Source organism: Coturnix japonica, chromosome 9, assembly GCF_054131305.1.
Source record: "Coturnix japonica strain WE chromosome 9, WE-NBRP24, whole genome shotgun sequence".
NCBI classification, from domain to species: domain Eukaryota; kingdom Metazoa; phylum Chordata; class Aves; order Galliformes; family Phasianidae; genus Coturnix; species Coturnix japonica.
This window is the reverse complement of record NC_140671.1, coordinates 10,010,759-10,022,772: the sequence shown is the minus strand read 5'-3', so window position 1 is coordinate 10,022,772 and position 12,014 is coordinate 10,010,759. Positions and strand designations below refer to the sequence as shown.

Here is a 12,014-nt window from a genome sequence, read left to right as displayed (position 1 = left end):
AGAATGGATTGATGATTTGAGTCAGGATGCTCATCCTGTACTGATAACAAGCTCATTTGGTACAGGTGGGAAAGATATTTTTTTAGCTGAGAGATGGCTGTGATTCCTAAATGCTTGGATCTATTAGTTACTGAGGAGATTAAAACAAAAGATATGAGTGCATCTTTATGGACCTTTCTGAAATGGCACCCTCAGTTAACCTTTGGAATTACCATAGTTTTTGACCATGCTTTGAGGAGTGCTGAAGCAGTGGACTCTGGTCACTCAGAGTCTCATGTTGCCCCTGCTCAGAGCCTGTGCTTTTAAAACTAAATTTAAGGTTAAAAAGCTGCTGGAATCTCCCAAGAGGCAGCTTCAGTGATGCAGTGACAAAACCTGTGTGGGCAGTCAAGGCTTCATTAAAGCACTTAATATACTACACTTAGTAAAGTAGTACCTTGAACCATGTGCTTAGGCATTGCTCAGGTTTTACCTCTACCTTACAGAACAGTTGCTGTAAGAGCATCTGTGCGGCCAAAGTGATTAATTTGTCCTCTCTTTCTTCAGCAGCCCATGAACTCCAGCACGACAGCACTGCCAACCGACCTGCCAAGCTTCAACCTCATCAGTGAGAGCCTGTCCTTTGACTTCAAGGATACAGACATGAAGAGGCTGTCCATGGAGATCGAGAAGGAGAAGTAGGTGGCGTGCTGCCAGCCAGGGCTGGGTTTGGCTGTGGCTGTGCCCTGTTTGCAGGGAGGAGAACATGACTTTTACATTCAGATGAGCCCTGGTGTGAGGTGAAGGGGGAAGAAGGCTTGCGGGGCTTCGCTTTCCAGGTCATCACTAACAGCTCAGAGCATGATAGAGCTGCTGGGTGGCCGTTCCTCTAGGTGGGGACCTGGTGTCACAGTTGTATCTCTGCTGCCTGGTTAAAGGCAAATTTAAGCATGCTGAGCCATGCAAGAAGGCAGTTCCCATCTGTATGGTGAACCTAGCTCTTGTGTAGGCTTTAATTATGTTGTTAGAAAGAGTTAACAGCACTGTGACTGCCGGCACACTGGACTATTGCAGGCAGGTGCTTGTGTGTTTGCAGTATGCCCAGAGCATGTCAGGATGGCTGGAATGAGGGCTGCAGTCCTTCATTAGGGCTTTAACCCCTTTTTCTGTGAATCTGTGGCATGTTTATATTTAAAAAGTATGCGCAAGCAAGTTTGGATGTGATTATAAGCTTTGATCTCTTGTTTACCTGAGGGTTTAAATGCAGCCTTCGAAATTACAAATTTAGCAGAAATCAAAGCAGATCAGATTTTAATCTCAGTAGTAATAATATGCTTTGTTCATTGACTGGATAGCAGATCAAAGCTAGAAGGGCTCTGCCATAATGCTGCAGTTGTAACTTCCTTTGGCTGCAGTGAAGCACCCCGGATCCCGCCGGGTGCTTGATTCTGCCTCTGCTGTGTACCCTCTCCTGCTTGTTAGATAACAGACTGCTACTCCAGAGGCAGAGGTTAAGAATTTTTCCTCAAGCCAGAGGGAAAAAAGGGATGAAATCTGAAAATACCACAGTAATTCCTGGTTCTGTACCCGGGTTGCTAACTAGGTCAGCCCACTCTTCTAAGCAGGAGGATCTTGGCTCTGCTAAATGATAAAAGCAATAACGGGCTCTCGCTGACTTCTCTGCGAGTGCTCTCATTCCTCGGGTGCTGAGCTAAACCTTGCTACAAATTTTGGCACTCTGAAAGGGTTTTTGTTAGTCTGCTGGTACTTTGACCCCAGTCACAGTATTTAATCACAAGTACAGGCTGCCATGGTGTGACTTGTCTCTAGCAGATGCTCCTTTGTGGAAGGCATTTAAGGCTGAGTCCTGAGGAAGGCTGGTTTTTTGTTGTTGGTATTTTTCCCTTTCTATTTTTGGGAGACCTTTCTCCTTCTCAGGGATGCTCCCTGTTATTTTGGGTGCAGTGCTTGCTCTCATATCTCTTAAATTAAATCCCTCCAAAACATGAAAATTTGGTATATCAGGGTTCTTCCTTGAAAATGGCCTCCAAGAATCTGTGCCTCTGTTAGTCTGTGAGCTGGGGAGAGGTTGCAGAGGAGTAAAGCAATGCTGCTTGTAACAATATTCTGGACTGAAATTGCATCATGTTTATCTGTCACTCAAAAATGGGGAGACTTTCAAAAATCATCTAGCTGCCCTAGCTTGGCTTTGCTTTTTTTCCTTATAGCAACATGATTTACAGCTCCTGGGTCAGGTGTCTGGGTTCTCTTTTTGATGACAACTAGCTGCAAGTAGTAAATCGATGTTGTCAGTTCTACACACTTTAAATGCTGAAGATATATATATATTAATTTTGTTATGATGCTGTTATTGATTGCCACAGTATAACCATGTGCATTGGGCCACTGCTGACCCAGGACTCTTTGTGTGTGCTAGGGTAGAATATATGGAGAAAAGCAAGCACCTACAGGAGCAGCTGAATGAGCTGAAGACTGAAATTGAGGCGCTGAAGCTGAAGGAGAGAGAGACAGCTCTGGATATATTGCACAACGAGAATGCCAGCCGAGGCAACAGCAAGCACAACACTATTAAAAAGGTATCAGAGGGCTCCAGTTTGTATCTTGCCTGACAAAATCCTTTTAAAACGACAACAAAATAACCCTTCCTATATTTTGCACAAGTTGTTATAATAAAATTGTTTGATATAGGCTTTCTTACCTGGCTGCTTAGCTTTGAACTAGGACGCAGGGAGTTTCAGCTTCTGGTGGCCATGGTTTGATGTTTACTGCAACTGAGCCTTGTCCCTTCAGTGCTTCTGTGAAGGGATGCAAAGTTCTCGAGGTTTGCCTGTCTTGCTGAACCTTAACAAAAGCTATAGAGGGATGCTGTTTGAACCCTAGTGACCTCAGGAACAGGAAAAGCCCTAGCTGCTTATGCAGCTATTTGCCATGGGCAATACGAAGAAGTGGTTTTGAGCTTGGCTGGGGAATAATAAGGAGAGAAATACTCTTGATTTGTGAGCTCTCAGCAGAAAAAGCCAAAAGCCTCGGCTTCACTTGTAGTCTGTTCTCAAGTAACCTATAGTGCAGCTTCAAATACTAACAGCAAAATCTTCTGCTAGTGAGGTTTGTGTGGGTGTCTGCTCCCTGTGCGCTGGACCCTGGAACCACTTGCCTGTAGAAATGCTTTGGAGATTAATACTGAGCCAGAAAGCTGGGTTGCCTGGGTCTGTTAGCACAGGAGTCACACGTGAAAGGTCACAACAAAAGACATTCTTTATTTTTACACCCAGTCCTTTGTCTTTAGTTTAGTAGCACCGCTGTTCTCCCAGCTGGCTTCATTCTCATGAGAGGCAGGGCATGCATCCATAACCAGTGCAGAGGGATGTAGTGGTCAGCTCCAAAACACCTGTAAAGGATTTCCCCTGGCTTTTTGCTAGCAGGTGTGCTTTTGGAGGGTTGTGTCTGTGTGGCGCACTTCACAAGCATGCAGGTTATGGCAGCAATTACAGGTTGTAATACCAAGTCTTTGCCTTTTTGCTACTTGCAGATGAGTTATATCAGTTCATGTTGATTTTCATGGCTGGGAACTTAGTGTCGCTAAACTGGGGCAGGAAAATGAATCTAGTGGATCTTGTTTGCCAGTTCCCCAGTGTTAGCTCTACATTGTTTGGGTTACTGTCTTTCCAGATGGAAGAACATACAAATCTTCACAGACCCTTTTAATCAATGTAGAATCTGAAAAGCTTTCTGCTCCCTTTAAGCTTTGTTAGAGTATGTCTCCATACTCAGAGCCCTCAGCATAAACAGAAGATGCTGATGGCTTTTTTTTTCCCCTTCTGACTGTAGCTTTTTGAGATATGTTCATAGAAAGCTGCTGGTCCCATTTGTCTCACTTAAAGAAGGCGCCTAGGCAGGCACTTAGAGATGATCCCCTGACAGATTCCTATAATTGGGGCTGCGGTCAGCTGTCTCCTGAAGCTGCAGTCCTCTCCCCTTCCTCTCTGAGGGTTCCTGGGCTGTTTGGCTCGTGCATCTCAGCCAGAGGAGCAAAGGTTTTTTAAATAACAGTCTATTAGTGAAGCACATCAGAATGAAATTACAGGCTTCTTTTGTTCGTGCCTTTGGGAGGTCAGGAGGGCTTTTGTCTTCACGGTCATGATGGAAAGGAAAATTCAGGACACGGGAGTTGGACAAGAGGATAGTAGTTGAGGATGTGTCAGTAATACCGGCCCTCTGCCCACCTGGGAAGCTGCTCGGCACTACGGCAGTCTGGGCAAGCTGTACAGATTGCACAAATGACCTGACATTGCACCTGTCACAGAGGAATTTTGTTTTTTTGTTTCTGTGTGTTCATTTTATTTTGCTGGTTTAGCCTCAAGCCCAGGGCAGAAGACCTATCTGCATTTGAGACTTCAAAGTAGGTTATTCCAAGGTACTCTGCGTGTGGTGATGGGGTCACCGGCTGCAACACTAACCTGTGCATGAGCTTGCCTGTGATGTCCACTACTCTCGCCAGCTTCCTTTGCTTCCACCCTCACAGCATTCCTTGCGGTGTGACACCAGTGTCCCCAGCATCTGCCCTTCCCTGTGTGGGAAGCCCTGCCCGGCTCTCGCTCCGTCGGTAGCATTTGCAGCTTCTCCACATTCATTTTCACACCTGATTCCCCACGCTGGGAAGTGTCTTTCTTGGCAGAAGTTGAGTTGGCAACATCAGCGGGGGAGTGCAGGCATAGATTCTTAAATAATTAAACAAGCCTGGTTTTGCTCTGCTGCTTGTGGCTGGGAATCTATCGGAGGTACAGGGTGGCCTTTGAAGATTTCTTTAATGAAGTAAAACGGGATCTGCCCCCTTTTTTTTTGCTGCAGAAAGAAATTCATGAGCTTAAAAAACCAAAACAAACAAAGCCCACAACAAACTCCATCACTTCCTTCTCACTGCTGCTGCCAGAGATGTTATTTCAGACTGAACATTGGCACTTCTGTCTTGGAGTGGGGCAGCACATGGATGTGTGGCCTATGTGTGTATGTCTGGGGAGCAATGGGGCAATGGAAAGCTGGCAACAGGGGGCAGCCAGTGCCTGCTGGTATGGCTTGGGGAAGATGCAACAAGGGGACAGCACATGGTATTGGCTAGTGTGGCACCCTTGGGACAGCTCAGCCCTGGGCTCTCCTCTGCTGCCAGCTTTCCCCAGCCCTGAGAAATAACAGGCATTAGGAATAGAAAAGGTTTCCTGTGCTTTTCCCAGGGAACGGGGTTGTTCCCTGCAGGCTGCGCTCGTGGACACCAGCCCTTTTCAAATGACTCAAATAGCACTTCCAGCGTCACCTCTGGGAGACACTTTTGAGGTTTGAGTGTTTGCTGAGTAATTGTCTCCTCCAGCTCTCCTGCGCTGCCTCCTGCTAGAAGCCAGCAGAGTTGTCCCTGGGTGGCACAGGAGCAGGGAGACAGACATGGTGTGACACGTCAGCCTGACGGAGCTGCTGGTGAACTGCTGTTGTGAGCCAGCTGAATCCCAAGGGTGGCCCTGCCACGCTGCCATGTGCCTCGTCCCCTGCCTTTGTTGCTCACTGCTCCTTTCTGCTCTGTTAGCGCTGTGTGTCTCCTACACAGGGCTGGTTGTGCTCCGAGGAGCAGCCTTGGGCAGCAGGCTGAGCCAGGAGCTCGTGTACCCGGAGGGAAGATGTGTTTGGGGAAGCTGCTCTGCTCTTTCCATGACTGGTCTTGCGTGCACCCACAGCCTAGTAAGTTTTGAGTTGTAGCGCTAAAGGAAGAAACGATGCAGGTATTACAATGATGGCAAACTCAGCTGGAAAAAACCTTTGTTAAAAGTTTCTTTGAGGGCGAACAGAGCCCTGCCTGCAGCACGGCTGGGGAGCAGTTTCCCAGAACCTCTGCAGCTCTGTAGCGGATGCAGGAACGCACTTGAGTTGCAGCCTTCTCCCCAGCACCTGACCAGAAGTGATCAGCACAGGTCGGTGCTGCGTGGGGACTGCAGGGCAGTGCTCTGTGTCAGTCATTGTTGACAGAGCCACGCTGGTGTTTGCATGCCAGGCTGTTCTCATTGCCCAGCATCTCCTTGCAGGAAAAAGCTCACACTGGGGAGATGTCAGCAGTCCCCGTGGAGCTGTTTGTTGCCTGTTAATACCTGCTGTCCCTTACCTGTTGGTCTGAGGAGCTCTGAGATGCCTTGAACGTGGAGCAGTCCACTTGTGGCCGTGCCACAGTAAGGGAAACCAGCAGAATGAGAGAGAAAAGTCACCCAGCAGCTGAGTGGGACACAGTGCTGAAACCAGGCACACAGTGAGCACTGCATTGTGACCTGCGGGTTTTGTTGCCTGCCTTTGAAGACGCCTGCTAAGTTCTTCATGTTTAATTACGTGGTTAACATGCTAATCCTATTTTATGAGCTCTGTGGGCACAGCACAAGCACCTCATCTGGAAACTGATTTCTCTGTAGCGCCGTGGGCTGGCGCTGCTGGCTCCAGCTGGCTTGGCTTCAGGAGGGTTTGCTGCTTAGACTGCAGTAGAATATTAAAAAAAAAAAAGAAAGGCAGTTCCTCTCATCCTCCGGTGTAGGAAGCCTCTCAGGACAGGCTGCTGCTCTAAAACATGAGCACAATCGGGTCTTTCATTCTGGTTGCTTTTCTTCTTGTGCTGTCATGCTTATTTACTGTGATTTAAGCCCTTTGAAGTATCCGGGCAAGGAGCAAATCTCTGTGCCCATTCCCAGCCAAACGGCTGTGTCCTTGAGCACCGCTCTGCTCCTTTGAACGCTGCCCACCGGGCTGCCTTAAGGCTTTTCTGTAGCGTTTCTCCAGGGCTGGGGCTGGCTCCCCTTCACCCAGCGCTGCTCTTGCCCATGGAAATCAGTGCAGACAGCTGTGTTGGGGTGGGCCAGTGCTGATAGTGCTGCTGCCAGCTGCTTCTCTCGCTGATCCTATTTGCAGCACAGCATCACCCTGAAATCTGGTGAATGCTGCTTGATTTTCTGCTGTAGGGGCACTTGGGATGGGAAATACAGCAGGAATGTGGATAGGCTGCTTGGGCTCTGGTGTCACCGTGAGCCCTGTGTTGCACTGAGCCATGAGCAGCGCTCTTCCCATGGGCACAGCATGGTTCCATTCAGGCATGGGCACCTGCAGGCAAAAGCAGTGCAGCTCTGGGCTGGGACACAGCAGGCTGGGCTGCTTGTGTCCATAACTGCGGGCACTGTGGTGGCCTGGATGCTGCTGGGCTGTAGAATGAGGGTGTTGCCACCTGCATCCTTTTTCCCACCATGAGATGAAAGGTGCTGCAAAAAGGAGCATGCATCCAGCGAGTGGCTGCAGGAGGAGCAGCACCACATCTTGCTCTCACCCTGAGAGCTGCAGGGATGGAGTGTGGTGCAGAGCCTGGATGTGGTACCTGGTGAGCAAAGCAGCTCCAGGCACAAATCCCCTTCCTAATCCAAGAGAGGCATCCTGCACCCCTGCTCTGTGAGCCCGTATCCCTGCTGGGTTCATTTTATTTCTGCCCCAACACAGACAACGTGTTCGCTTCTGTGCCTCGGAGCCGGGAAGTGAAACTCCCCAGCAGCTAAAATGGGACAGAGCAGCCTAATTTCCTTGTTTACAAGGAGCGAAAGGAAAGCAGAAAGCGTCAGGCCTATCAGCTATTTTTGTGGCAGCCTTTGAAAAGTGTTTCCTTCAACTGGAGTGTCATCTCCTCTCTTTTAAGCGCACTCATCAAAGCGGTGGAGGCTGGGGGGGAAAGTTGTGCTCCAGGCCCCGTGTTTGGGAGAGAATAAACAGAGTGGGAGGGAACGGGAGATGGAGGGGGGAGAACGGGGAAGATTTGGGTTTTAAAAGGGAGATGTGTGAATGGAAAGGTGCGTCCAGCCGCTGGGGGAGCGGGCAGGGATGGAGAGGACACGGAGGGGAGCGGGGGCGGCAGTAAAGAGGATTTACAGCCTGCAGCACTCGCTTGGGTTTAGCAGGGACTGAGCATCTCCCTCCCAGCAGCAGCAGAACGTGTCCGGGGGGGGAACAGGGGAGGAAGGGGCCGGGATGTGGCCCCCAGCCCGTGTTACAGTGGCCGTGCAGGGGTTCTCCTGCAGCCCTCGTGGCTCCTCCGTGTGCCGGCAGCAGCACTGCGCTTATTGGGTTTGCTGCTGGAAAGTGGGTTTGCCGAGGAGGGACTTATTGGTTGCTTTTTTTTCTTTGTTACTGTTGTTGTTTATTTTCTTAAATAAGTCCAGCAGCTCTGGGTAAAGGCAGAGCTCCGAGCAGCCCCAGCGTGGGCCTGTGGGGAGCGGGACCGTTCCCTTCTCCCCATCCTGATTCATTGGAGCTCTGGCTGCTTAATTGCGCTCCCTCTCCCTCTCTAAATTTTCCTTGCTGGCTCTGGCAGTGCATTGAGGAGCCCACCCCCCTCCCTCCTGCAGGAAGGAGATTATCATAATACTGCTTGTAAATCAATTTCCCACCCCCCCCCTTCTCTGCACTGACGAAAATGTAACTGGCTGTTAATCACTCGGCCTGGCCGCGCTGGGTGTGCATTTATTCCCCCTTGTTGGGCAAATGGAGCTGCTGCTGGAGGGGAGCCCCGTGAGGCTGCGGGGGGAGGGAGGCTGCAGGGGTTGAGTCTTTCTTAAGGAGCCTGGGGGAACATCCCTGCTCTGCCTCAGCCCTGTTCCCTTTTGGAGCTCTGAGTGCTGGGCAGGGTGTGCAGGACGCAGCCCCCGCCGTGGGTTGGAGCACCGTGTGCCACCTGAGTTTTACACTGTGTTCCATGGGATGTGACCCAGCCGGGCTCTGGGGATGGGAACTGCCTCTCATGGGTGCGCTGTCTGCTGGAAGAACCCAACCCCAGCCCAGGCTGCAGCCCCAGAGGGACGGGGCGATGCTCTGAGCCGAGCCAGCCCTGCTCTGGCATTAAAACCCTGCAGAAACTCCCTCTGCAACAGAGCTTTACCGAATGGGATCCAGAATTAAGAGCTGTGAAGGAATTAGTGAGCAGAGGACGCGGGCAGGGAGGGGAAGCACTTGGCGGTGCTGTGCGGGGCTGGAGGCTCAGCCCGGGATCCCTGCAATGGCAGAACTCAGCCCAGTCAAACGAAGCCTGTGCAATTAGCGCTGCTTTGGCAACCCTGGTGGTGATTCAGCAGCTGTTGGGAAGGTGGCACTGCTCCCAGGACGCAGATTGGGGTGGTTAGCTTGAAATACTGCGCTTCTCTTCCTCCCGGCTGAGGACGTGTCTTCCATCTCTCATTTCACCCATTAACGAACGGGAGCGTGGCTCTGACGCGGGGTATTATTTTTAGTGTTGCCTCTCTCTTGCTGCAGAAAGCTTTGCTGAGGTGGATGTTGGGGCTTCAGCTTCAGCTCCATCCATTGGGACCGAGGGCAGCTTCCATTGGGACACGCTGCATCCCAGGGCTGTGCTCTGCGGGTTTGGGGCAGGGCTGCTGTGCTTCCCCACCATAAGAGCTCTGCTGATGTTTCTGACCTCATCTGCTGCCCATCGGCACCCTTTGAGTTCTGGGGGGTTGGTGGCACAAGCAGGAGCAGCTGCACATCCTGCAACCCTTCCCTGCACCTCTCCTCCATCCCCTGCAGCCAGAAATCCCCGCTTCTGCCATCCCCATTGCTTCCAGAGGGGCAGGGGGCCTCACGGGAGGAGGGAGTCACCCCATGTCCCCTCTGCTCTCTTGCAGCTCACCCTACAGAGCACCAAGTCCCGCGTGGCCTTCTTCGAGGAGCTCTAGGAGGTGACTGGCCCTGAGGAGTCGGGTTCCCATCCCACGGCCCCGCGCCGCCCCGTTGCCTGCTGCTCCCACCTGGGCTATGGACTGGGATCTTCTCCTCTTAGTATATCCCAGCTCGAGTTTTCCACATGTTCTCCTGTCCTTTTTTTTTTTCTCCCTTTATTTTTCTACCTGCTCTACTCCATCTCGGCCCCCCAGGTGTTGTCCCCCAGGAGGAGGACAGGGTTTGGATCTCAGCGCACCGAGGAGCGGATGGGGCACTGCTGGCACCCGGAGCACATGCAGGGGGAGGAGGAGGAGGAGGAGAACATGAAGGCTGAGGCTGCTGCTGTGCTGGGGAGGGGAGAAAGGGGCAGGAAGACCTTCTCATCACTGCACTTTTCCCTGTGGACTGTGCCCAGCAGGCAGTGTGAGGCTGTGGGGCTGTCCAACCTCCACCCGCTCTGTGCCTTTCCAAGAGCTGCAGCAGCTCCGTTACCAGCTCCAGCTCTCCACTGCCCTGTTTCAGTTCCCTGTTTGGGATGAGCAGGGCGAGGTGCTGACAGCACCCAGACCCCCCCCAGGTACTCCCCTTGTTTCCTCCACAGCTGCTGGCCCCACTCTGGGCTCTGGGCCTGCCTCCATCCCTGTGTCCCCATGCAAAGCATCACCCTGCAGGGGCCCAGGGTGCCCAGTTCCTGGCAGCAGGGTCCGACCATGCGCTGCCTTCACCCCACGGTGCCCCGATCCCTTTTATTTAAGCACGCTGTCCGTATCTGCTCCCCACCTGCAGTTTGGTTGGGTTCTTCCCTGACCCCAGAGCAGCCCTTTTCTATTCCCACGGATTGTTGTACTCCTAAGAAATAACGGGTTTCTCGTTTGTTTTAATAAAGATTCAGAGCAGGAGCAGGGGGAGCTGCTCTTCTCACCCCTCAGGATTGTGCCATGGAGCCCTTTGGGGACATCTGGGGGGTCTCAGCGCTGTCCCTGTGTGCGGATGGTGGCTGCCGCTGTGCCACCCCCAAACCCAGCGCTGCCACTTGCTCAGCCCCATCCCAGCCCCATAGATGCATTTCCACATGTCGCAGCCACGCGTGCTCCTCCCCAGCCATTCATCCCGTGGGGTGGGTCGGGAGCGGGCTGGATTTGTTCCTTTCTTCAGTTATTTTGAAAGCAGGGCAGCCCAGGAGAGATGGGATTGCTGCTTTTGTGTGTGTCAAAGGGATGCTGCTGGGGGAAAGGGGGGGATGTGGGGCTGGGGGGGGCTGACCTGATTTCCCGCGCAGCGCAGCCTCCATATAAATAATGCAGCGGTCGCTCGATTCCTGCAGAGGACAGGAAGGGCCTCAACAGGGACACCTGGCCCAGAGCAGGGCTGGGATGCACAGCACTGCATGCTTCAGCCCTGTGTGCATGAGGGGTTGCACACTTACAGCCTTGCACACCTGCAGACTTGCACACATCCAGCACTGCACTTTTGCAGCCTTGGATACATGCAGTATTACATACATACAGCATTGCACACACAGCATTGCACACTCACATCCCTGCATACACGCAGGATTACATACCTGCAACCTTGCACACACAGTGCTGCATACATACATACAGGGTTGCACCCTTTCGGCCTTGCACGCGGCCTTGTGCACATCCAGCATTGCATGGCTGCAGCCCTGCACACAGCACTGTGTCCATCCAGGACTGCATGCTCTCAGCCCTGCACACTCACAGCATTGCATGGTGCAGCCCTGCAGCCCCACATGCTCACAAGCCCTGCCATCCTGCTTGCACACTCGTGCTGCGCTCCAGCTTTGGATGCACTCTCTGTGCCGTTGCTCTCCTGGCATTGGCGCAATGGGAACTTCCAGTGCTTTCAAAGGAAATTTCATTCCCGTTTCTCTTTTTTTTTTTTTTTTTTTCCTTTTCCCCTTTTTAGCAAAATTAAATTCATCAAAGTCTAGACGGCTTCGGAGAGGATGTGGGTTGGGTTGAGATGACTTTGCCCAAGGAAAGAATAAAGCTCTCAAGCAGCTTCACGGACCCCTCAACTCCTCCTCCCCCCCATCACCCCCAGCTCTGCAGACCCAGCCTGAGCCCCGTGCATGGGGAGCGCCAGTTGGGGTGTGTGGATGGGGGTCCCTGTAGGGACGGAGCTGGTGGTATTTGGGGTGAATTTAGGGAGAAAAAATGGCTTTTCCTCAGGTTTCCTTTTGGCTGCAGTTTCCCAATGTGTGATGGGGAGCTCTGGGGTTGTTGGAGGGGGATGCCATCATGGTGTCCCCACTATGTCCCCACGGTGTCCCCGTG

The 12,014-nt window shown here is 52.0% G+C and overlaps 1 protein-coding gene across 9 annotated transcripts in view; it reads left to right on the top strand.

The window, feature by feature from the left end:
• NF2 (NF2, moesin-ezrin-radixin like (MERLIN) tumor suppressor) overlaps positions 1-11,739 on the top strand; it is a 40,740-nt gene extending 29,001 nt beyond the window's left edge. For 2 of the 9 annotated variants that reach the window (XM_085508756.1, XM_015878125.3), the window contains 3 exons: positions 550-677; positions 2,417-2,576; positions 9,678-10,642. In XM_085508756.1, coding sequence (XP_085364882.1) covers positions 550-677; positions 2,417-2,576; positions 9,678-9,728 — 339 coding nt within the window. In that variant the 3' untranslated portion in view covers positions 9,729-10,642. Of the gene's footprint in view, positions 1-546; positions 678-2,416; positions 2,577-4,354; positions 4,415-9,677; positions 10,643-11,643 lie in introns of those variants that run through there. The other 7 variants (XM_015878129.3, XM_015878124.3, XM_085508753.1 and 4 more) reach the window with 6 other exon arrangements.
• Positions 11,740-12,014: the final 275 nt, after the last annotated feature.